The sequence below is a fragment of the Phaenicophaeus curvirostris genome, chromosome 6 (genome assembly GCF_032191515.1).
Source record: "Phaenicophaeus curvirostris isolate KB17595 chromosome 6, BPBGC_Pcur_1.0, whole genome shotgun sequence".
Lineage (NCBI taxonomy): Eukaryota > Metazoa > Chordata > Aves > Cuculiformes > Cuculidae > Phaenicophaeus > Phaenicophaeus curvirostris.
The window spans coordinates 22,015,933-22,039,905 of NC_091397.1; the positions used below are offsets into that span (position 1 = coordinate 22,015,933).

Genomic DNA, 23,973 nt, shown 5'->3' on the forward strand with positions numbered 1-23,973 from the left:
CCTGCTTAAAAGGGGATTGGTCTGGAAAAAGCTGGCTGGGCAAGAGAAGAGAAGGAGGGAAGAGGTTATGCATTAAGGTTATGCCTGTTAAACAGTGGTAGCACCTCTGGATCAGACCATGCACAAAGCATCCTAGGGGCAAAGCATCCTGCTCTGGAAAACACCTGGTCGCTAGTGCTAGAAGGGCTTCAGAAGGAATTTTCCCGGGGACAACAAGATTGTCCAAGACCAGGTTAGGTTTTCCTCCTGCCTCTCAAAATAGTTAGACAAAAAGTGTCACATGAAGAATTTGCAACATAGGGGCACTGGGTTAGTCCAGGGAAAGAGAAGGGACAAAGTCTAGTTCACACACTGAAAGTCATGGCAGTAAGCTAGGGAAACTGGGATCATGACCACATCACAGCCAGCAGCTGGAAAAATACACGTATGGGGTGGGGAAGATCATGAGAGAGGAAGAAATAGCCTCCATCTCAACAACCCCAGTATGCCCATGCTCTGGGATCTGAATGTGCCTGGATTTTGAGATACACATATAAGTTTCAGTTTGCCTCTTCCATCCTGTAACAAGTGTTTGTGTCATCCTTACTCTGCAGCCAGAGCTAATTAATAGTGATTTGGAGTGCTAAGGTCTCATGGCCCATGCAGACTGATAGATGGAACCATCTGGTTAATGGAGATACCATAATGAAAGCATTAGCTCTTAAGTGTATAAATGCAGATGAAACTCTTTCATCATGTAAGTGAAAAAACAGGGAGAGCTCAGCAAGGACTGAATTTAAGCTGCTCTCCATTTTCTACAGCGCAGGAAAGCAAAGCTGAATTAGTCCAAAAGCTCACATCGTGCTGCTGTCGTTGGAGGGAGAAATGCTGGATATGCTGGGAAAAAGATATAAGTATTAGAAGCGGAATATCTTTCATCTTCTAAATTGCTTTATTAGGTATTCTAAGAGACTTTTAGGGCAAAAATAATCTGAATTCCAAAAGCAATGCTGCTTGTATAGCTGCAAACCTGCAGGAGCATTACTTTTTTTTATTTAGCTTTTAATCTCCTTTGTAAGGAAGAAAATTGCTCTTATATTACGTGTGGAGTTTTAACAAAGTAAAAACATTCTGTAATGGTCCTTCAATTGGAACTGCCTCTCTGAAACTGATTCTGCGCTTTGAACGGTATGCGTTGTGCAAAACCTACTGTGAGCCCAGGCAAGACCCCAGGAGTGGGCAGCATCCCCATGCCTGCTCTGCCCGCTAAGAGCACAAGCACAGCTCCTGCCCATGGGCTGCTACCAACCTCCACCCAGACCCTGCAGCAGCTGGTGCCTGGGATTACTGCCAGGAATGTGGGAATGATGGGTCTGAATCACCTGTTGGACAGGAAGGAGTTGAGCTGGGTGGCATGCTGCATCAGTAAATGTTCTAAGGCTGGATTGTGATATAAAAAAGGACTGAAAGGAATCTTCCCCTAGCTGGACTTTAAATGAGTTGGTTCCACTTTTCAAAAATACAGAGTTGTTCTGCTCTTAGGAAAGGTTTCAAAGCTGGATCCAAAAAAGACCGTGATGTTCTCTGAGGCATTGGAATAGAATAGAGAGATACAAGATTTAAGATCTATATGTGCGGATACACACTACATTGTGGAGAAATGTTACAAAGGAAGGCTGAGGGGGGTGTGATCATTAAGTGGCAGAGGCAGTGACCTAAAATGGAAGATTACTGTACTTTGACACTGGATACTCTTCCTTTTAAAAAGCCAGACAAGTATTGGATGGGCTGGAGTGGGAGACAGATCTAGCAGTTGTGACACAGATCTACTGGTGTCCTTGGGCATCTCGCCTTGTTGTAAACCTGAGGGAGGTGGCAGAAGGAAATAGACTGAGATTCATCTCACCAACCAAAGTCTCCAGTTCAAGGGAGGGTGACTTGTATGCTAAACTCCATGGTCCATAAGCACCGGAAGTTAATTCATAGTCAGAGTGACTACTTTATGTACAAATTTCTACACCTACACTTATTAGATCAGTCTCATCCTTCCTGTCCTACCCTTTCCCTGTCTACATTGGATGTTTTTTAACAGTGTCTTAATCATAGAGCCCTGAAGTCTGTTGGCTGTATTCACTCTGCTATAATATAGATAATAATTTCTAGGATGAAATCTCTTTTTCTGAATGTATCTTTCAGAAGAGTCTAAAATAGAAACTCTGAGAACATTAACTTAGAGCACTTTTCAAGTTCATCTGACTTGCAGTCCATTAAAGTGAAGTGACAACTGAGGTGTGACGTGAAGTAATTATACTGATTGTGTTATATGTGCTCTGCAGGAGCTGAATGATTTGCTGAGGATATTAATTTCAGAAGTCAGTCAGCAAGAGATCAGCTGAGATGGAAGATCACTGCAAAGTGACCTCAGACCAGGGGGAAAGGAAAAGGGAGGGGGGAAATGTGGGCCAGAGCTGGACTTCTGTGCTATATAGTCTAGTAGTGAACAGAAGTAGATGTATTTTAAAACCAAAGGTGGTCTCCATGTGACTAAATGCAGGTGTGGAAATCAAAACTCATCACTGTAGATTCCCTTTATGTTCTATGGAGTAAGTAGAGCATAATTCATCTGGCTTATTTTAAGTATTTCTTTTAGGATGTCATAAATTACGCCTCAGACTTTCCAGTTTATAAAGGGAATATAGAGTGGCTAGCTGGGCAATAACATCTGTAGTTTGATGCTCCACCCAAAGAACAAGAACAGACAGACTGAGCTACTATCTACTTTGTTCTTACAAAGTTGTTAGTAGCCTGATCATTACACCTGTGGCATTAGACATCATGACCAGGGCCATAGGAGCTAAGCAGCAGACTGTGTAACATAACTTGGAGGTAGGATGTAATGAGATCAGGTTGATAAGGATTCTCTAAAAGAAGCTGTACCTTTTTCAATTACAAACATAGTGAACTTAATTTCTTTGATCCCTAAAAATTCATGGTCATGCGAAGTTAATCAGAAAGTAAGAGCTCTTTTTCTCCATGAAATGCTCAGTGCTGAAATCAATATTGGATCTGTGAACTCGAGCTGTTGTGCAGCCCTGAACAAATACATTAAATGTAGTTTAATCCTATTGTACTCTAGTTTTAGCTTAGTTCAGCAATCTAGTAGTGCAAGTAAAACTACTTTTGCTTAGGGATTGTCACTGCTTCACTTGGATAAATTCATCAGCAAGACATAAAGCACCTCGAGTCTGAGGGTTTTGGGGAGCCATGGGCTAGCTCTTCCTGAGAGAAATCAAAACTGGAGGTAAGTAATAGCCAGTTCTTAGTGCAATACAGCATCAGTGAAGAGGATATCATGAAGTTTGACTGGGCAGCATATTCCTTGAATCTGGATATCCATGCTTAGAGAAAGAGGTAAGCAGTAGCAAAAGCATGATTCTGTGCTAACAGGGACCTCCATGCTCAGTCCATTCCACACGGTTTCACTGGTCATTTGCCAGAAAAAAAGTGACCAACTACTCATTAAAGTGTTGAGAGGAAACAATGTTTTGACACATCCCAACCAAAAGAAAGGTCTGTAATTATGGTCATTGCTGGTACTGACTCATAGACTTCGTAGAAAAACACAGGCAGTCGCTGAGCTGAAGGTCCTCAGTTCAAGGGCTCTGAGCACGTGCCCAAGGATCCCTGGTGCCTTGTGGTTTTGTCCGCTAAGGCTCAGCCTGTACAGAAGAGAGGACTGGCATGTACAGCCTGCCCCAGGCTAACTGTCTGGGCTGACACAGCTTTCTTCTGTAGTCAGTGGACTATTGGAAACAGGCCCTTTATCCCAACCACCACAGTGGTGTTATGCCTTCACTGACAGCAGAGAGCTAATCTGAGGTTTAGGTTTTTGACATCTAAAGTAAATGAAAGGATCACCTTGATCACTCATTAAGGTTGTACTCCAGCCTCTGCAGCACGGGGATGATCCAGGAGCCTCTCGTGATAGTGAGGAATACTAACAAATTTGTGTCCATCAGGAATCCTTTCTCTCTCTCCTTTCCACACACATGGAAATGAGGTAAGACTTTGCAGTTCAGAGGGAAGGATGCTTTGTAGGAAACTTTTAGTTTTAATTTCCATGTAGCAAAAACAGTGAGCGGTCCCTTGATTTCTCTGTGGCCAAGCACTTAGACCTCTGTAACTGCCTCTTCAAAATGGGGACAGCAGTGCTTGGTCCTCTCCCAGCAGTGTTATGGGGGTGAATCCACTATGTCTTGAGGCCCACTTATGTTTTGTATGATGGAGACCGTGAATAAACTGCAGACAGAAAGGTTTTTCTCTCTCTAAAATCTGCAGTTTATCTCTTGCTGCTGTTTCACAGCTTGATCTATGCTTGGCTGGCTGTGACATAAGGCACAACTAAACAGTTTAGAGGTATAGTATCATTATTATAAAACTTAAATTACAAAGAGAGAAAACAAATCAAAAGAATAAGAATTTAACATTTTTTTGTTAACCTTTCTCTTGTGCTTTCTTACTATTTAATTTAAACCAGGACTGTTTCTTTCTGTCTGTAGTGATCATCCATCTCCAAGAAGTGAAAATACACTTGCAAAACTAATAAATGAGAATCTATTTGCCAAGATATTTATTTATGCGCCTAGCACTTCAGGGTGTTAAGAGGTTAATCTCAAACTGTGAGCTCTGCACTGTGTAAATTTAGAAGTGATTTTTCTAAATGTCAAGTATTTATTACATGAAAAAAACATTTGGAGTGTGGAGCAGGTCCCCAGTGATATACAGCGTGTTTGGGGAAGGGCTTCTTGGATGAACAGAAATAATATTTGAGAGATGAAAAGCAAATCCTCTATTTGAAATTGCTTTGCTTACGTGGAAAGGAGATTGAAGAAAGGTAGAAGGCCAGTCCAGTACTTCGCTATGTCTCATGCATAACATAGTGGTTTTCCAAACCTTTTATAACTAAGCCTATACCAATCGATCTTTTCTGGGTCCTGCAGCACTTTTACCACCCGTCTCAGATTGCTGCTGTCTCCTGCTCACCCCCTCAATAGCTCTAGAAGGCTACATTCAGACTGCAGGCAAATAAACTCTGCAGAATTTATTCCTGTAGTCTTTTACCCATGTAATACCTTGTCTTAATGTCAACATGTCTCTAAGTATAAAGTTGCAAAGTGCAACTCTCCAAGTGGAGGCTGATGATATGGAATATAAGGACTCTGGTCTATTGTAAGAATTCTGTGATGCCTGTTGTTATGCCTGGGAACACCGGCCAGACAGGAAGCTGCAGCAAGGTGAGAACCATCATAAGCAAGGGAAAGACACAAAAAATCTATCATGTTCTGAATCAGGAAGGTTTTTTTCAGGCTGGCAGGTACACAGAAGCTCAGAAACTTCCCACGTGCAGTACCTGCCGTTGGTTTTGGTTGCCCGTAGCCCATGCTGCTATACCAGATGGATCCCCAGCATTTGGAGGACCATTTGATCTACTTTTGGAGACCTTCTCAGATTTATCACAGTATCACCGTCTTATACTTCCTTGATCACCTTTCCTATCATGATGTCATGCTGTGTTCTCCCTCCAGCAGATCCTGGTGTGGTTAAAGTCTGCTGTGAAGACAAGGGCCAGAGACCTTAAGGCTACTTCTAGCTGTCTGTGGAAGACCTCTACTTGTTCCTCCTGATCAATCAGGCTAGAGTAAGACACCCTCCACATTAGGCACCTCCTTCTCTATGGAAATGCCTGATGCCCTGGGCTGAAGCTGCCCCAGCCATCCTCCCACCCCAGCCTGCCATGCTCCCTGCCTGGGGGAGGTGGGATGTGTGCCAGGCGGCGAGGCCGTGCCCTGCCACTCGCTGTGGGGAGCAGCTGAAGTGCTCATTCATTTGATGACAGTTTAAGTCAAGGTTTGTGGATAGAGGCCCTATGTTTACTTAGTCTAACTAAGTTAGGAGAAAAAAAAAATTGACAGGCTTTCATCTGAAAACTCTTTTTCACATCTGAAATAGATGCCATGAAGTTCAAAGCAATTGCTCCAAGTTCAATTAGGTACATAGGCACTGTACCAGCTAGAGGAAAAGGTGGCTAGATACTTGCAGGTTAAGGAGAGAAATGCTAAGAACATGTCTTGCAAAGGGCAGAGACAGTGAGAAGTAATTTACAGCTTGTGTGGAAAGTGGAGAGGTTAGCGGTGAAAAGGTTGTAGTAGTTGCATGTACCAAAATTTAAAATTGAGCCAGGAAGGAAAAATGACCTAGAAGCCCATTTCAATCAAGCTGAACTTCAAAAGGGAGCATTCTTCAAATGTGAGCACAATTTTTTTTTTTAAAGTAGGAGCTAAAAGATTGAAAATGCTGATAAACCATGAAGAAACTTTCTGAGGTACCATATTAAACTGAGAAGTATCTACTATCTTGTTGAAAAGCCTCTTAGAAAGCAAAAGAAAAGAAACAAAACCACACAAAAAACAGTGAAGGTAAGTACTAGAATTTGATGGAAACTATGTGCAAATGATGAAACCAGGAAATTCTGACAAATGAAGAGTAGATCTCTCGTGAGATGTTCCAAATACCACTTTGAGAGGCAAGTTGCTGATAAAAAACACTTTCAAACTCATCCAAACCATGACATCTGCCAGAAATTCAGTGCAGATTCAAGTGAGAGAGTCAAGAGGTGGAAGCGTTCCTAGGTAAAGATAAGACCCTAGGAAAACACTTGCATGTATACAGCTCATTAAGAACAAGGTGAAGGAGCCCCCTGTGACAGATGAAGAACAATCTCAAACTGAAAAGGATTTGAAACAAATCAATACATTGACAGGCAAGGAGGCGGCAGGATGGCAACTATCAAATGGGTCTGGGGTAACTCAGCATGAAATTGCTAATTTGCTCATTGCAATGCATCTGCTGTCAGAGGAACAGTCAATGGTCAGTATAACTTTGGACTTCGAAAAAGGCTCCAGGGTAAAGCTGTAATCTATTGAACAATAAATCTAACATTTTCACCTGGCAAAATGAGGAGGAACTGCAAAAGCAACTGTGCTGGGAAGGATTCCACATGCATTTTTTCCCCGAGGAAGTCATGCCTCATGATTCTAGTGGAAATTTCTGTAGGATTTACAAGCTTTCTGGCTAAAAGTGCTGCAAATGGAAGATTTTGTCAAAAGATTTTGCAAAATGATCACTGCAGATTCCTAAGAAATATAAAGGGAATGTTCCCCCTATTTTAAGCAAGAAAGAAGGAAATGACATATAATGGAGAGCCTTCATTGTGGAAGGAAGCTGTTGCTGAGCTCCCAGAAGTATTTGCACACTGGACTTGACCATTCAATATATTCCTTTGAGAGCTGGCACAGAATGACTAGTAGATTAACAAAAGTTTTCTGTACAAAAAAATGGCAGTCAGTGTTAATGCCAAGATCAAAGTTGCAGAAGTGTATCACAGTCCTGGATGATGGGGCAATCAAACAGTAGATGAAAAATTAATGTCAATGATGGCAAAGTAGGGGGAAAAAAATAACTCATAGCTATTAGTCCTTAGGAAATAGATCTTTGAGTCGCTATAGATAACACTCTGAAAATATCAGCCCAGTACTGAGCAGTGATCAAAAAAGTAGGTGGGATATTTTTACATACTTTGAAGGTAACTAACCACAAAACAGGAGTTCCCATTCTGACACTCTGTGTTGCTCCAATGCACAGATCTTGAAGACAGCTTTTGTCTTAGTCACCTTGTTTTATTTGGATTATAGCACAACTAAAATGAGGAGATGAGGATTATTAGGGTTACAGGATGGCTTCTAGATGAAAAGACACTATAAATGTTAGAAACGTCCAGAGGTGCTGGAGAAGTGCTACCAGAGAAGTCTGTTAAATGCAGAGTGGCACAGAGGGGCTGAAGAGAAAATGATTATTTACTATGTTTCATAACACAAGAACTACTGGAAAGCCAACAAAATGATCAGAAAATGAGTATAAAACAATCAAAAGAAAACGTTTTTCCCTGGTACAGTGTCAAAGGATGAAATATGGGCTGATAGAAGCCAAAAATATCTCAGGATTCAAATCAGATCAGACAAGTTCATTAATTATCTAGATAAAGCCGCTGGCTCAAAAAGTTCATGAATTTATGTTTTCTGGAAAATGAAGGCAAGCACTGCAGAAGACTGAGTGGGTCACTATTCTGACCCAGTACAACCCAGTGTTCATATGTTGTTGTAGAGCTCTGGCCTTTACCTTACTTTCTTGTCCACTACATCCTCACTTTTCAAGACCAGTCAATAAAATCTATTATAATGAAGCTAAGCTTTCTGGGGAAGGTGATCCCTCCCCTCTGCTCAGCCATGGTGACATCCCTCTGCAGGGATCCCTGTACATTCAGTTCTGAGCTCCCCAGTACAAGAGTGAGATGGACACACTGGAGCAAGTCTAGCCAAGGGCCAAAAAGACAATGAAGGGCTCGGAGCCCCTGACATTTGAGTGGAGGCTGAGAGAGCGTGATAAAGCTGGTTGTATGAAAGAGCAGAGTTTTTCTAGTATGTACATTTCTTGGACATCCACCAAGTCTACAGAGCATCTTATGATGGGAGATCTGAGCTTAAAACCCTGCTCCAAATTTGATAGAGGGTGGACTTCAAATCTGGGTCCTTCTCAGCCTTCATACATAGCCTCCACCCAGCTGCCAGTTACACTCATCCATTGGAACTTCTGTGAAGTTCTTGTACTGGGTCTGGCTGGGATGCAATTAACCGTCTTCATAGCAGCTGTTGTGGTGGCGTGTTCTGGATTTGTGGCTAAAACAGTATAGATGACACACCAATGTTCCAGCTGTTGCTGAACTCTGCTTGCACAGCATCAAGACGTTTTCTTTGTTTCCCACTCTGGCCCTCAGCAAGGAGGCTAGGGGTGGGAAAGACAATGGGAGGGGACACAACTGTGGCAGCTGACAAGAACTGGCCAAGGGGATGTTCCTTACCACACAACATCATGATCAATCAGCTCAATCTTCAGCAATAAAGACTGAGCTAAAGGGACAAGAAGGGGTTTGGCTCCCAAGATGGCCATTGTTAGCAAACCAGCTGGGCAACCATCTGCATGTGGGGATATTGTGTGTTTGCCTTTGTTTTTCTTAGTGCTTTCCCCCCCCCCCCCCCCTTTTCTTCACCTATGAAACTTTCTTTATTTCCACCCACAAATTTTCTCAGTTTTGTTTTTCCTGTTTCTGCCCCCATCCCTCTCTAGGCAAAGGGGGTGAGGAAGAGCCTGTGTGGGTGCTTTGCTGCTGGCCAGGTTCAACCCACCATCATTCCCTATCCTGAATATGTTTTTACTTGGTGTCTGCCAGGTCTGAGACATGTTCCTGGACTTCAGCATCACAGGCAGCAGCAGAGAATAACCGAAGGGCAATTCTTGGAGAAAGCTGCATCTCTTCCCTTTGTGTCCATACAATCCGGCAGGATAAACCACCCAGTCAGCAAAGAAACGCTCCATGCCGGCTGTCTTCCTCTTGCAGTTCACGTAACCTACCACAGGGAGACAGCTGAAATACATCTCTGAAAAAGAAACGAACAGAAAATATCAGACTGAGGAGATTGTATGGAAGCTATTACACACCACTGTGCAGAGAACTGGCTGCTGTGGACTTGCCCTTTCCCGAAGCAATGAGCTTGAGTGCCGCACACTGAAGACCATGAGCAGTTTTTACCTCACGACCCTGGGGGAATGGCCTTGAACCGAGTGCTGAGGGGGCCTGTTAGCAGGAGCATGGCTGTCCTTATTGCAGAAGAGAATTGTGGAATGAAGGCTGAAACGTGCTGTAGAGAGAGAAGGGTTCTACGCTTAAGGCAGCTCTAGGCCATGTTGGAGAACTGGATTGTTTTTAATCCTGCTTGTGCTACCGCTTCCCTGGCCGAGGCCGGGAATTTCACTTGAACCGTGCTTTGTGTTGATACCCCTGAATGTCTGAACTTCATTTTGCGAGAACTTGATCTGAGATCCAGACTGGGAAAGCACCTGGACCTGAAATCAGTAAGTGCCTTAAAAGCACACGGTGCTAACCAACCTCACACCAATGCTCTGAGCTTAGCTTCTGAGCTTGAACTGCTCCTGGGCCCATGTGTGAATCAGGGCAAATAACACCGCACCTCTCACAGGGGTGTTGCAAAGATCCATGAAGAACAACAGAGGGTATCGTAGAGGAAATTAAAAGATCAGACTCTTTAAAGCAGATAAATAAACTGGGGGAACACACACACAGGAGATCTGAAAATACTCCAGCAGCGGAGTGCTGTCGGGTGTGGGAGCTGAATGAGACAAGGTCTGTGAACTTGCAGCTGAAATCTGCAGCATTATGCATGAGCACTGAGAGGCTAAATGAAGAGTGAAGATGTAATTTTATTTCTGGCACTTCCTAATTTTGCATGCATGACTGCACTCAGGCAAATGTCTGTTAAAACGGTTTATAGTATGCAGATAATTTTCAGTAATATCCAAGCTCCTCTTCCCCTGTGGAAGGATTTGAAACTAAAATTGCTGATACTTACCTGTCCTTAGGGCATCAGTAAGATTCTCTGTCCAGAATCTGAGCTGCTCAGCCTCTCCAAATGCAGGAATTTGTAGCCTCTGGGCACTTCCCTTCTACCAGCTGGCATAAGCAAACCCCAACCAGGAGCAGGAGCCTTCTAGTGTCAGGTGTGTCACAGCAGAATATGATGTCCACACAGTACAGGACTTTGGTTACTTCCACTAATAGCCCTGTGACAGAGATGTGAACCAAATGGTTCTCTATGCTCCGTGGATGCCTAAGGGTGATGGAGAGTCGATGGGAAATGTTCTAATTGACTCCTAGGAGAGCATACCAGTGCCAAAGTGCCCAGTAACCCGCACTGGGTGACTCCTCTCACTTGTGGGGTATTGCACCTGCAAGTAAGTCTTTGTGTGTAAGCTCCAGAAGTGCTCTAATCACAGGCAGCATTGGGCGCCCTGCCTGGCATGGTGAGATTTGGCCCAAGACCCCATTTTTCACACCAGGCTGGGATAAACAGTTTCTATTTTCTGAAAGTCTCAGTTCCTTGGGTACTTTTGTGGCTTTGCATGAGGTGCCCAGATGCCTGGCAGTCTGTAGGGCATCTTGATGCACTGGGGTCCCATCAGGCAGCCAGAGGCACAGCGATGACACCAACCCACCGCTCCTGTGGCTGGGCAGCATTCTGCCTCACCACGTTCAGGCCTCATCCACAGTGTCCTAGTTCTTTAAACCTCCCATGTAAACCAAGCTTTCAGAACCTCAACGCAGTCTTTCAGCTCTTTCCCTTTGCTTTTTCTTCTGTGTGTTTAAAAAGCGCAGATGCTCCCACTGAGCACAGTATGCCAGCAGGGAAAGCACCAGGGTCATTTGCAGATGTAACAGCTGAAAAGAACTGGAGAGGAAAAGAGAAGGCATGAGCCTTTGGTTGAGCCAGGGCTGTGAGCATTCTTTGTGAGGCAAAAAAGCATGCTCCATACCGAAATACTAGAGAGAAGGGAAAGGGAAAGGGAAAGGGAAAGGGAAAGGGAAAGGGAAAGGGGAAAGGGGAAGGGAGGAAGGGAGGGAAAATTGTATTTGCTGTGTATTAAAGTAGACAAACTAGATGGCAGAAGAAATGCATTAGTTACAGGATGCCAGGGGCGTGGAATATTGAGTCCCTTTTAACAGTTTTCATGTTTTTCAGGGTTACTAAAAAAAATAAAAATTTAAAAGGAAAGCTCCTGGCTACGTGAAGCAAAATAAACTAAATATGAGGACTTAAATATCTGGAGGAATAATATTTACACACTTGAAGATAGTGACCGTGTAAGAGATTTCACTGTGTGACAGAAGCCACATAGGCAAAATCAGTCCTGCCTGGGCTAGCTGGAACAGACCCAGTGTCAGAAAGTCTTGTTAGAAGGCAATGTTGCCTGTAACAGTCACCTCTGTTACTCACCATACAAGGACTTGGTGACTCTCATGGGCACCAGTCACTTAGCACATGAGGAAATTCAGCCTTAGAATGCTGCGGCTCAGTTCATGGGAACCACTTCACTGTACTTGTTGAAGGGTAGGACAAGGACCCAGCTGCCACTGAGATCCACCCCGCTTGGTACAGCTGCTGCCTGCAGTTATTAGGCTATGAAATACAGTTCTGGGTCAGCTGCTGGCTCAGCACTAAGCAGCATTTGGTGATTATGTGTGAGCATAACCCTGGTGTACCTAGAGCAAACAATGAGAAGTTTACATAGCCATCATCCGCTCAGCCTTTCCACCATAAGAGTACTCTCAGACTCACACAGAGCGCAGGCTTTGGAGGTTTCCTGCAATCTCCCTATCCCCTTGGCAACTAGGTTTTATTTTTGTCTGTTTTTATTTATTTTTCTAGTTATTCCCAGGGTTGAAATCTCTGCCACGTAATTCTCTCTGCTCTGAGTAACCCTGAACACAAAAAAGCCAGGAATAACTCCTTTGCCGCACTGTCAGTGCTGGGTACAGTCACTCCTTTCATCTACTGGAGAAAGCAATCAAAGGCAACAGAAAGCAACAAGCCGGGTAGCTGGCAGCAGAGGGAGATGCAACATCTCAAAGACTATCACAATTCAGATTATTTCCAGCAAGCAGTTCAGACCCTCTGTGCCACAAGTCTCTGCCCAGAGCCATAGAATGTCCCTGCCTGGTGGAGTGGCCCTCCCTGCCCACACACAGAGATCACTGCCCAGTGCTCCCACCCTGCTTCAGCTGCAAGAAATTACACTACATGTTGCCCTGACCTTTTCATGTCTGGATCCATAAAAAGGCTTCAGTAGTCTGCAATAGGATCAGTATATTATCTCACTCTTATCCTGAAAGGTTGTAGACGCTCATGTCTACCAAGTGTTCAAAATTAGCTGTTGCAGATGCCCAGAGCTGTCACTATCACAGAAAGCATCTCCCATGCAAGCTCATCTATACTTTTTTTGTCATTCCACATGTTGGTAGCTAGTAGAAAACCTGGTTCCTGTATCTTCCACAGCACAAAAGAGGCTGGGTTCACTCTTTCACGAAGCTGTTCTACTCGCTGCACTGTCGACTGAATCTGTTCCACTTTGCACCAAGCAGCAGCTGAGGCACTGCCCTCCGAGTCTTTTTGCACAGAAGAGTCATCAGACAAAACACAGGATTAGCTGCGGGAGTTTTCTCTCAGCTGAGTACCTAAAGAACCAAGCTGAACAGCTACATTTCCCAGCCTAATGGATTTGTATTCTTTGCTAAACACCAGCCCAAGTGCTATGTAACAGGGAAGAGAAAACTCCCCTCTGGCCTGCCAGAATGTGGAAGCAAGAGAAAAACAGGGTGGGAACAGCATTGCCATGCCTTGTTTGAAAGACTAGGTGCTTTTCTGCTGTGGAGAATGGCTTCAGCACTTCTCCCTAGGAGGTTCAAAGATGTAAATTGCAATTATGCTGGCTGCAGGTTACCTGTGGGTCTGAGCTATAGAAAGTTTCAGGCCAGCAGATCAAGGGAGATGATTCTGCCCCTCTATTCCTCTCTTGTGAGAGTCCACTTGGAGTATTGTGTCCAGTTCTGGAATCCTCAACATAAGAAGGATATGGAACTGTTGGAACAAGTCCAGAAGAAGGCTACAAAGATAATCAGAGGGCTGGAGCACCTCCCATATGACAGCAGGCTGAAAGAGTTTGGGTTGTTCAGTCTGGAGAAAGGAAGGCTCCAAGGAGATCTTATAGCGACCTTCCAGCACCTGAAGGGGCGTAAAAGAACACTGGGGAGGGACTGTTCACAAAGTCTTGTAGTGATGGGATGAAGAGGATTGGGTATGAACTTGAGAGGGGCTAATTTAGCCTAGACATAAGGAGGAATTTCTTCACTATGAGAGTGGTGAGGCACTGGCACAGGTTGCCCAGGGAAGCTGTGGCTGCCCCATCCCTGGAGGTGTTCAGGCCAGGTTGGATGGGACCTTGGGCAGCCAGGTTTGGTGGGAGGTATCCCAATCTGCGGCAGGCGGTTTAGAACTAGATGATCTTTAACGTCCTTTCCAAACTAAACTATTCTACAATTCTATGACATGCCAAACACTGCCAGCCTCCCTCTTCAGCATCCTGGCTGCAGATCTAACATTCTGCTGCAGACAATGGGATGAAAAGAGTGGACTCAAACTGGCCCCTCACTCCAATGCTGCACTGCATCTGATTAACCACACACTAGAGCAGAGAGAACTGATAGGGGATCAAAAAAAGAAAATTCTTTTCAGCCCTGTCAGATGGGGATAACAAGTTACTTTTATAAGAAAAGGAGCAAGTTCTTTTATGTATCAGTTATCAGGACTTGAGAGTACCTGTACAACATGAAACTACTACCATTACATTGAATGAGCGCTGAATGCAATTCCTACCTAGTGAACAACTCCAGTTTCCCATTTACTCATTCCACACAATGCAGATCTGGGTGAAAGCTTACAGGCAGCAGGGTTTACAGGTAAAGTGATGCAGGGGACAGTATCTACTTCCATGGGGCAAGAGCCATGCTAAGGTTTTGACTGGATTTTAATTTAAGAAGCATCTTGCTTGTCAAAAGATATTCTCTAGTAAGCATTCACAGAGGACTTCAACCTCTCACTTCTGCTTCCCAGATGACAATGGCATGTCCAACAGGAGTTCACTCTTCACCAATATGCTGCACTCAGCCCCTGTTCAGCAGACAACGCTGAGCATAGCACCTCCTCTCCTTTTTTAAATGGTTTGAAGTACTGGAATCAGGTCATCACTAGGGCAAGTTATTTTTCCTCTGCTTTACCTTTAAATACCTTTCCTAACCACCACTCCATCTGATGCACTCATTTTACTTTCTGCAACAGAGACAAGCCTTTGGGAACTAGTCTTTCCTGGAAAATGAAGTCAATGCATCAAGTCAGCTGTTAACTTTGCAAAGGTGCTGTCACAGATAAGAGCTTGCATGAACTATTTCACAGCTACTTAGCTACTAGGTTTTACAGAGCTCAATTTTACACTGTTTGCAGCATTCTTAGCTCTTTGGTAACTAAATTAACTAGCATATGGAAGCAAGATTAATTTTTATTAGCTTGAAGTATCATTTTATTCAAGTGATAAGAAATACCATAATACATTATGCATCTGCCAGTTTAGTCCATTTTAGTTGGTTCCAAAACCTAAGCAGTAAATAAGACAGTTTATCCAGTTATACTGAAAAAACAGCATTCCACACAACCAGTACTGGAGATTTCAACCATACAGTAATTCCAGCATTATGTTGTTATGGTTTTACAAAAAGTTATGAAGTTAACAAATTAGAACACATCAAGGGCCATTTTCCAAAGATTTATTGAAGCAGCGACAGGTTGCTCATACTGTGCTGGAAAAAGCAGTTTTATTGAATTCAGATACTTAAAAACAGTATTGCAGCACAAGATATTGCTATCTGTAAACTAGACTCCATTGTAAACTCTAATCCTTCAGGGAGAGTCAGTTTGCAAGATCTATGACCTATTATTTCCTAGCATAATAATCTTGCGCTCATGGAAAAACTGCAAGAAAGGCACTTGAAAGCTGTTTCTTCCTTTAAGACATGGACTTTTTAAATCTTGCTGGTAAGAATTTCTCCTGTATTAAGTATGCATCTTCACTTCAGCTTTACTCCAAGTCATCATGATGCTGGGAAGTTTCATTAATAACCTGTTGAAAAACAGACACTTGCATTAAGTTTTGGTAGTAAGACTGTTGTTTTTTTGGCGTTAGGATTGGAACATCCATAGAAATGTGAACAAATGTGTATCAACTCTCACTTAAAAGTTAGAAGTTCTATTTGGTAGAGTGCAGAAACCATTTAAGCTTTATTGACTTAGTCTGAACACAGTGTCGTGTCCCAAACAAGTAATTCTGTTTACTGCCACATGCTTTTCTCATGGAAAAAAAAAAAAAAAAAAGACTTGAGAAAAAACGTAAGAAGTCTTTTGAGAACTTAACTCAGCTGAACTTAAATACTCAGTAAACAGTAACTGTCAGCCACTTCAGGCTTTACTGTCAGATGACTACCATTTCCACAGATGCCCGTTTGCTAGATCTGCATTTTCAACCATGCAGCTTGGCCTGTTAAATGCTGTTTTACTCAATACTTGGTACCATATAGAGGCTGACCAGTAGACAAACTGAAGACTATTTTAAGGTAACCAGCTGCAATAGAAATAAAAGTCAAAATTGCCACCAACCTGTCCATCTCTAGTTTCAACAGTCTTAATTAGAAGTGTCCTCTTCGAGTGAGTGTCAACCATTGGCTGAGACTCAATGTTGGTTTCTGCAGAAGAAAACACGTTATTACCAATAGTCCCTAAAGTCCCTCCCCAAAGAAATGAGCTACAACAGACTTTGCCAGCTTTCAAAATCCCAGTTTAGTATATGAGGAAGTCTCCTGCTTTGAATGATTAGCTGATCTTCTCCATTTTCTCCCTATTCCCCTTAAAGAATCTTCAGCAGGCATCTAAACCACTCACTATGATCCTGTGCCCAGGAACAAAGTAGCTCCTCCCATGCAAGGCTAAGCCATTCTTATAGCTAAGAATAACAACTGCACACAATTGCATTTATTCAAGTCCAAAATTTAGAACCATCCAAGGACCCTTTGCTAATGACAGAACAGATGCCCACACTGAAGTAATAAACTGCTTACCTCTCAGGTTCAAAGAAGCAAAGGTTGGAATAGGCATGTTAATCCTGAAGGAAAAAAAAGAAATGGATGAAGCCAGACATAAGTGTAGATCATCTTCCAGTAATTACTGCTTAGAAAAGTGCCTGCGCATGATATTTTACCTGCTCTCTTCACCCTCCAGCAGTTTTCTGTAGGTAGCAATCTCAATATCAAGAGCCATCTTTACATTCAGCAGGTCCTGGTACTCACGAAGATGGCGAGCCATTTCTTCCTTCATGTTCTGAATCTCATCCTGCAGACGGCCAATAGTGTCTTGGTAGTTAGCAGCTTCAACAGCAAAATTCTCCTCCATTTCACGCATTTGGCGCTCCAGGGACTCATTCTGGAAGAGAATAACAAAGTCAAGCACTACTGCAGGTCGGCCACCCTTCTTCACCCTCAGGATCCTTAAAATTTTTTTAGGAGCTACTTTAGCATCCTTTCTGAAAGTGCCCACACATCCCAAATTTGTCACCTTATCTTCTCCTTGCAAAGCCAAGGTGTGCTATTCTGCTATTTGATCTGAAGTGTGCTACATTTCTCCTACCAGGTGGCAAAGTAATCCTTTACAGTAAATCAAACACATGCAGTACAAGTCAGCATGCAGGCAGTCCTCAGTGAGGACATTTTCAGATGTACTACATGAAATCCATTTCAAATCAGCCTTTAAGGCTGTCAGGTTCTAACAGCAGCAAGATTTGCACCTCCTTTCCACTGCCTCTGCAGATTTTTGTATAGCTTCAGGTGTACCTGACAGACAAGCCATAAACATTTCCAGGAAGTGTTACATGAACGATGAAAATTGTAGCAAGGAAATGAATGCTTTGTTTATACCTTAAGTACATCAATGTAACTAGTGCACTGTAGTGCAGGCAAATTGGGCCCACAGCATCCTTCTCAAAAGAGTACTAATATGCTGCTGTTTTGCATGGGCGACCAGCTGCATTCACATCTGTATCAGCAATTAAACTGCAGTGCAGTGCTTAAAGCTGCAAAAGAAATAATATCCCAACAACTTCTGTCTTTTACTTACGCTTCCCTTAAGGGCATCAACTTCACAAGTGAGAGACTGAATCTGTCTGCGGTATTCATTAGCTTCTTGTTTGGCCTGGCGCAGGGCATCATTGTTCCTATTAGCAGCTTCAGAGAGATCTGCAAACTGTGGAAATGCCCAGTTTGGTTAGTGTAACTCTTCAAAAGGAACAGTACAACAGACATTTTGGACACAGCATTTGAGGGCAACTGAAGCCACTACACACCCCAACATCTAACACATTTAAATATAAACATTACTCTTAAAATGCCTTTTTCTTTCCAATTATTAAATTGGAATTCATAGATAAACCTTTCATATTTGCTCCCCTACCCTGGAGGTTTCCCATCTTCTCAGTTTTTTCACCTATTCTTTCACTCCTTTCTCCAGTATTTCATCCAATACCTTCTTACAGCTACACGCATAGGAAGACTCCAAGTATGAACCCATTACTTTGATGCTGCACTACAAAGTAAAGTTTTCAGCTGTACTCTTCCCAGACTAGGAGTCTTCTTCCTCCTGCCATGGGTGTGTTTGTGCCCAGTAGCAAAACAGGGAACACCAACTGCTACAGCAAAGCTGTTATGTACAGTTAACTTGAGAGCCTGATGTATCTGAACAGATTTTACTTACTTTGGACTTGTACCACTCTTCAGCTTCCTGAAGATTCTTAGCAGCAACACTTTCATACTGTTGACGAACATCACGCAGGGCAGCAGTGAGATCTGGCTTAGAAACATCCATATCAATTTGGATGTGCTGTTCCTGGAGTTGGGCCTGCAGTTCTCTGATTTCCTTAGAGAAAAGCAGACACTTGATGTTATTACGCAACAACATACAGAACACAAGCGGGGATTCTGGACCAGAAGCAATGAAGACCTCACTTGCTCACTAGACTGTTAACATCCGATCACAGACCTCATTTTTTTTTTTAGCTTACCTCATCATGAAGCTTCTTCAAGAAGACAATCTCCTCTTGCAGGGACTCAACTTTGCGCTCAAGATCAAGACGTGCCAGAGAGGCATTGTCAACATCCTGACCAGAGAGAAGAGTGATTAACAATCTTACAAAAGTGATGTAAAGAAGATATTCACAGCAAGTTCAGCAGCATACAGCCTGATGCTACATTTAAGCTTCTTAGCAAGGCACTGTGAAATCAACACTCAAAATACTTCTACCTTTTTGCCACCTCCTACCCTAGCCTCAGAGAACACAATGTGGCTCTTTATTGTCACTTTGGGAACAATATAGCATACGCAGATTACTTCACCTTTGTCAACCTATTGGTGAGCATGATCAAGAGCACACAGATCACAGTGGGTGTAAATCCTGCTTCAAGATGAAGCAGATACTTGGGTCGCAAGCCAGCAATAAGCTCTTTTAGCTTATTGTTGAAAAAAAAAAATAGAGAGTTAGCCTTGCAATTTACAGACTTCCTCTTTTTTTTTTTCCTGCAGTGGGGCTTAGAAATGCCCCATGTCTCTACACACTTATCAGTGAGCTCATTTGTTTTTTTTATGGACACCTTGGTGATCAACCACAGAGCCCTTTGGATCTATAGACCACAACACACTTGTAAAGCCAGTGAGGTATATTTAAGAACTACAAGCATTAACTTCTCAAAGTGGTTTGACAGACATCCTTCACAAAAACAAAGGTATAAGCACAAATTGAGTTAGTCACCATTGCCTACACCCCACATCAGCTGGCAAAGACTCTACCTTTTGCTGGACAGAGATAGTCTTAATCAACAGCAAAAATTCATTTAAGGCATAACAGAAGATATGCCATGAAAGTTTCATGGGAGCAGCTTGAATGAGTTCAAAAACATGTCTTAAGACTAAGCATTGACTAGTAACTTCTTACATTTCAAATGTGCGAAATAATTCCTTTGTGAAGGGAATGATTGTTCCTTTCGTACTGGTTACATACGCAGCTGCCTGCTTACATTCACATGGTATTAGCATATCAGGTTTTCACAGCTTACTCTAAAACTATTTTTGGATTGTCCAAAGTGTAAGCATTCCTAATTAGCAGTTCTGACTATTGTGGCACCTTTGAAATAAGATGCATTTTCTTTAGATGCCTAGAAAGCCATTCCTTGGATTGCTCCTACTCTGGAGTAAGGTTCTTGCTCCAAGAGAATTCTGGTTTGTTTTATCCAGCAGGACACCATGTTGATGTGTTATTCCATAAATTCCTTATCAACTCCAGTTTTACATCCAAGTATTTCACATTCTGTTCTCAGTTCAGAGAATGAATTCCTTAATTCCTATGTTCTCCTCCCCCAAAAAACTCAAGATCACTCTGGAAGGAAATTACATTGCTATGACCCAACATGCTTACGCAATTAGACAGATGTCCAAAGGGTTTCTAGTGGGTTTTACAAAAATCTGGATCCTGAAGGCTACAATTTTTTTTTCAGGACAATTGAACAGCTACAGGATTTTTAGGAGTTTATAATGAATTGAAATCTTAGAATGTTTGGCATTTTACAATGTTACTATTAAGTTAGGTAGTAAAGAATCAGTGTTTTCCTACATGAATGGAGAATCACAAATAAGCTAGCTGAAGCCTGAGCAAACAAGGCATAAGGCATACACACATGCCATTAGACTGTGCACTGATTTTAACCTAGGAGATTCTTTAAAGCCACTGATGTAGTTTGCAGGGTTGAGCATCCATGTTTACTTCAGACAAACCTCATGTTAGCCAGGAGTAAATCTGTTAGTCTTGTCATAGGTTCAACATCTATTCCTTGCTGCCAGAGCAGCTGGCAAAGCTGCAGTTAATAACTTCCTCACTAATCGTGATGGGTTTTTTGTCCCAAAGGAACTCAATGAACCTTTACATTTATTTAATATAGTACACTCCTCAGCATATAAGTAAAATCACGTTTGTTCAGGAGAAGAATTAACTTAACATTCAGCATATGAGTTGATATTTAAGTTCAAAAATTTGCTCATTTTCTTTCAAAATACTTAAGTGTCCAACCGCTCCACCAAGTAAAAAGTAAATTTGATGCTGTATCAGAATAGTAAAGCATCTGCTGAAGTATTCTGAATCCATGCATACAAATTTCCAGTGTAAGAATGTAGTGGTTTAATAAAAAGCTGTACATTTTTCAAAGTGGAAAGCACAACAGGATGTTCCAACTTCAGTGTCCTATGAATTTAATTTCTCTAGCAGGAGAACAATACTTATACTGAAAGATTTAGTTTTCAAAACCTGTATGTTAATCCTGTCCTTTCATGGTAAAGAAAAATTAGATATTGCTGCTGTTCAAATAAAACACAGTAGGACATACCAGTTATGTCATGAGTGGATTTAGTGTGCTTCCACGAAGATTTGCAATTCTTAGGCATAAGCCACACCTTAAGAGGTTAAATGGATCCAGTTCTGACTGTACTGTGCACACCCATCTGCTAGAGGCTGAGCTCCTGAACGATCCCTTTCCACAGTGCAGGGAGGGGCTGGATAATGAGCGCAGAATATGCACAAAGACGAGTTAACTTAGAAGCCTAGAGCATTCACAAAGTTTAATTGGCTTGAAATAGAGGTAGATGTGCCTTGCAGTGCACCAATTAAGCATGGAAGATCATTTATGCCAGCCTTCAGTCAAAGGATCCTTCAACTCAATTCAGCAATGAATCTGAATAGACTAGGTTCTCTTAAGTTAAATGCTTCTGCACACAACTTCACACTACACTAGCTTAGCACTCAAGAAAACAGAAGCTGAGGTTAAGAAAGCATCTCAAAACTGTTCTGTTCCAAACTTCTGTCCCCAGAACACCAACAGAGACTGAATTTCAAGATTCCAAATTAGAGTTTCCACATTATCTACCTCTTTAAGACACCTGCTCTTCTTCAAAGAACACAAATACACTGTTGTCAAAAACCTTGACTAGAAATGCTGACAATCAAGTGATGGCTTCCTGAATGGTGACATTTGCTAATGTCTATGAAGAGCTTCAGGATGAAGCTAGCCTGTGCCCAGCTGTCTGGAGATAAGGGCAGTCACTTCCAGCTGGGAGGAATGCTAACAATGCCGTTTCTCACAAGCAGTTTTAGGGAAGAGACCTTGTTTTGCCAAGGCACATTCCGAAATAATCTCCCAGTCCAAACATGGCTTAATCCAAGTTGAAAGCTGGCTTTACACAAGAGAAAACCTGAGCTTAACAGTTTTTGAACAGTTTGCACAGTCGGTTCTGGCTGTCATATGGGTTTTAGCTTATTTGGGTAACTTTATAGCTTCCTACAGAGACTAAACTCTAACACAGATTGTTTCCTATGGTAGTATCTTCCTTTACAGAGGATTTAAGTCTGTTATTAACAGACATCCAGAGAAGACAGACTTGACAGCTGAGACCTCACCCCAAGGAACAAATTGTGTACTTGTCAGCAGGCAATATCCACAGGGAACACTTTACATTTGAAGCTGTTGTCCAGTGACGCACCGACCAAAGGGATGCACTAAAAAGGAGCCATTCCGTATAAAAACTGGACCATATACATGAGAGACACTTTTTGCTATAAGTAAGCCCACAGCATTACACATTTACCAAGAATGCAGCCCACTGCACCCTCCCCTCAGACACAAAGGGATCTATTATTCCAATCTGCTGCCACCACACTTGCCATAATGCCTGTATCTGCATTCCACGGTGAATCCCATAGAAACCATTAATACCCTTCAGCCAAGCGAGCAGATGGGCCCCTTTCACTTTTACTGGATCGGAAAGCGATTCCACGTCGGAGCACTTTTTGTAAACCAGACTAGACTCGGATAAGGCGAGACAATAGTCCCACCCCCCTCCTCCTCTCGGCCTGCGACACCCCCGAAAGGGAACACGGGGGGTTCGCGTGAGAACCGAGGGATCCCTTTGTGCGCAGCGAGCGGCCTCCCCCAGCCCCACCCGCCCGGCGGCCCCGCCAACCTGTCTGAAGGACTGCAGGGTGTTCTCAGCCTCCTCCCGCTGCAGCATCTCCTCTTGCAGCCTAGAGGGGGAGACACGGCGTTGAGGAGGGAGCCGGGGTGGGGGGGTCCCGCCCCGAGACCCCGCCGCCTCCAGCCCGGCCGGCGAGACTCGCAGCCGCCCTTCTCCTCGCACACTCAATTCTCAGAGTCGCCCTTCGCGCACACTCTCCTCTCTCCCAGCCGCCCTGCCCCTCGCACACTCTCCTCTCTCTCATCCGCCCGGCCCCTCGCACACTCTCCCCTCTCGCAGCCGCCCTGCCCCTCGCACACTCACTTCTCTCGCAGCCTCATGATGTCGTCGGCGAGGTTGTCCCTCTCCACCTCGACGCGCGCCTTGTCGTTGGTGAGCTGGTCCACCTGCCGGCGCAGCTCCCGCATCTCCTCCTCGTACAGGTCGCCCAGGCGGGACGTGCCCTTGCCCTTGAGCTGCTCCAGCTCGGCCAGCAGGATCTTATTCTGCTGCTCCAGAAAACGCACCTTGTCGATGTAGTTGGCGAAGCGGTCGTTGAGCTCCTGCAGCTCCACCTTCTCGTTGGTGCGGTTCGCCTTGAACTCCGTGTTGATGGCATCGGCCAGGGAGAAGTCCACGGAGTCGTGGAGCCGCACGGGCGGGACGCTGCTCCGCAGCCGCACCGAGGTCGTCTTGGTGGCATAGACGCCGCCGGGCGAGGCGGACACGTACCGCGCCGAGCTGGGGCGCAGCGCGCTGCCCAGCGAGTACCGGCTGCTGGACGTGACGTACCGGGTGCCGGTGCTGGGGCGGCTGCCCCCGCCGAACATGCGGCGGTACGAGGAGTTCTTGCTGCTGAAGCTCATAGCGGCGGCGGCGGCGCGGGCTTTGTAATCCTGCAGCGTGGCGACCGGATCGAGCGGCGAAGGGCGGCGGCCCCGCTCCGGGACCCTTCTTATGGGCGCCGCCGCCCGCCGCGCCCCGCCAATCACCGCCCCGAGCGCCGCGTCCAGCCAATCACCGCCCCGAGCGCCGCCAAGCGCCCCGCCCCCAGCACCGACCTCCGCCAATCACCGCCCTACCCACCGACCTCCGGCAATCGCCGTCCCGCCCGCCGCGCCTCGCCCCGCGGGGAGGGGGCTCCGACACAAAGACGGGAGGGGCGGTGGAGCAGGAGGAGTTGCGGGGGTGCCTTTGCTTCCCGTTATCCGCTGGCAGGGTTGGTGTTACGGCCCGGGACGGGGAATAAGTCCCCGAATTGCGCAGAGGCATTGAAAACCCTCTGTGGGTGTGATGTGCGTGCGTGCGTGCGTGTGTCTCTACAGCT

The 23,973-nt window shown here is 44.2% G+C and overlaps 1 protein-coding gene across 1 annotated transcript; it reads right to left on the reverse strand.

Moving 5' to 3' along the window:
- Window positions 1-15,308: 15,308 nt before the first annotated feature.
- Window positions 15,309-23,593, reverse strand: VIM (vimentin). Its single transcript, XM_069859528.1, has 9 exons — window positions 22,971-23,593; window positions 22,656-22,716; window positions 18,658-18,753; window positions 18,351-18,512; window positions 17,718-17,843; window positions 16,807-17,027; window positions 16,667-16,710; window positions 16,209-16,294; window positions 15,309-15,675 (listed from the first exon to the last, which is right to left on the reverse strand). The coding sequence occupies exons 1-9, from the start codon at window positions 23,510-23,512 to the stop codon at window positions 15,634-15,636; spliced, it is 1,380 nt and encodes a 459-aa protein (XP_069715629.1). The 5' UTR covers window positions 23,513-23,593; the 3' UTR covers window positions 15,309-15,633.
- Between the last annotated feature and the right edge of the window lie 380 nt (window positions 23,594-23,973).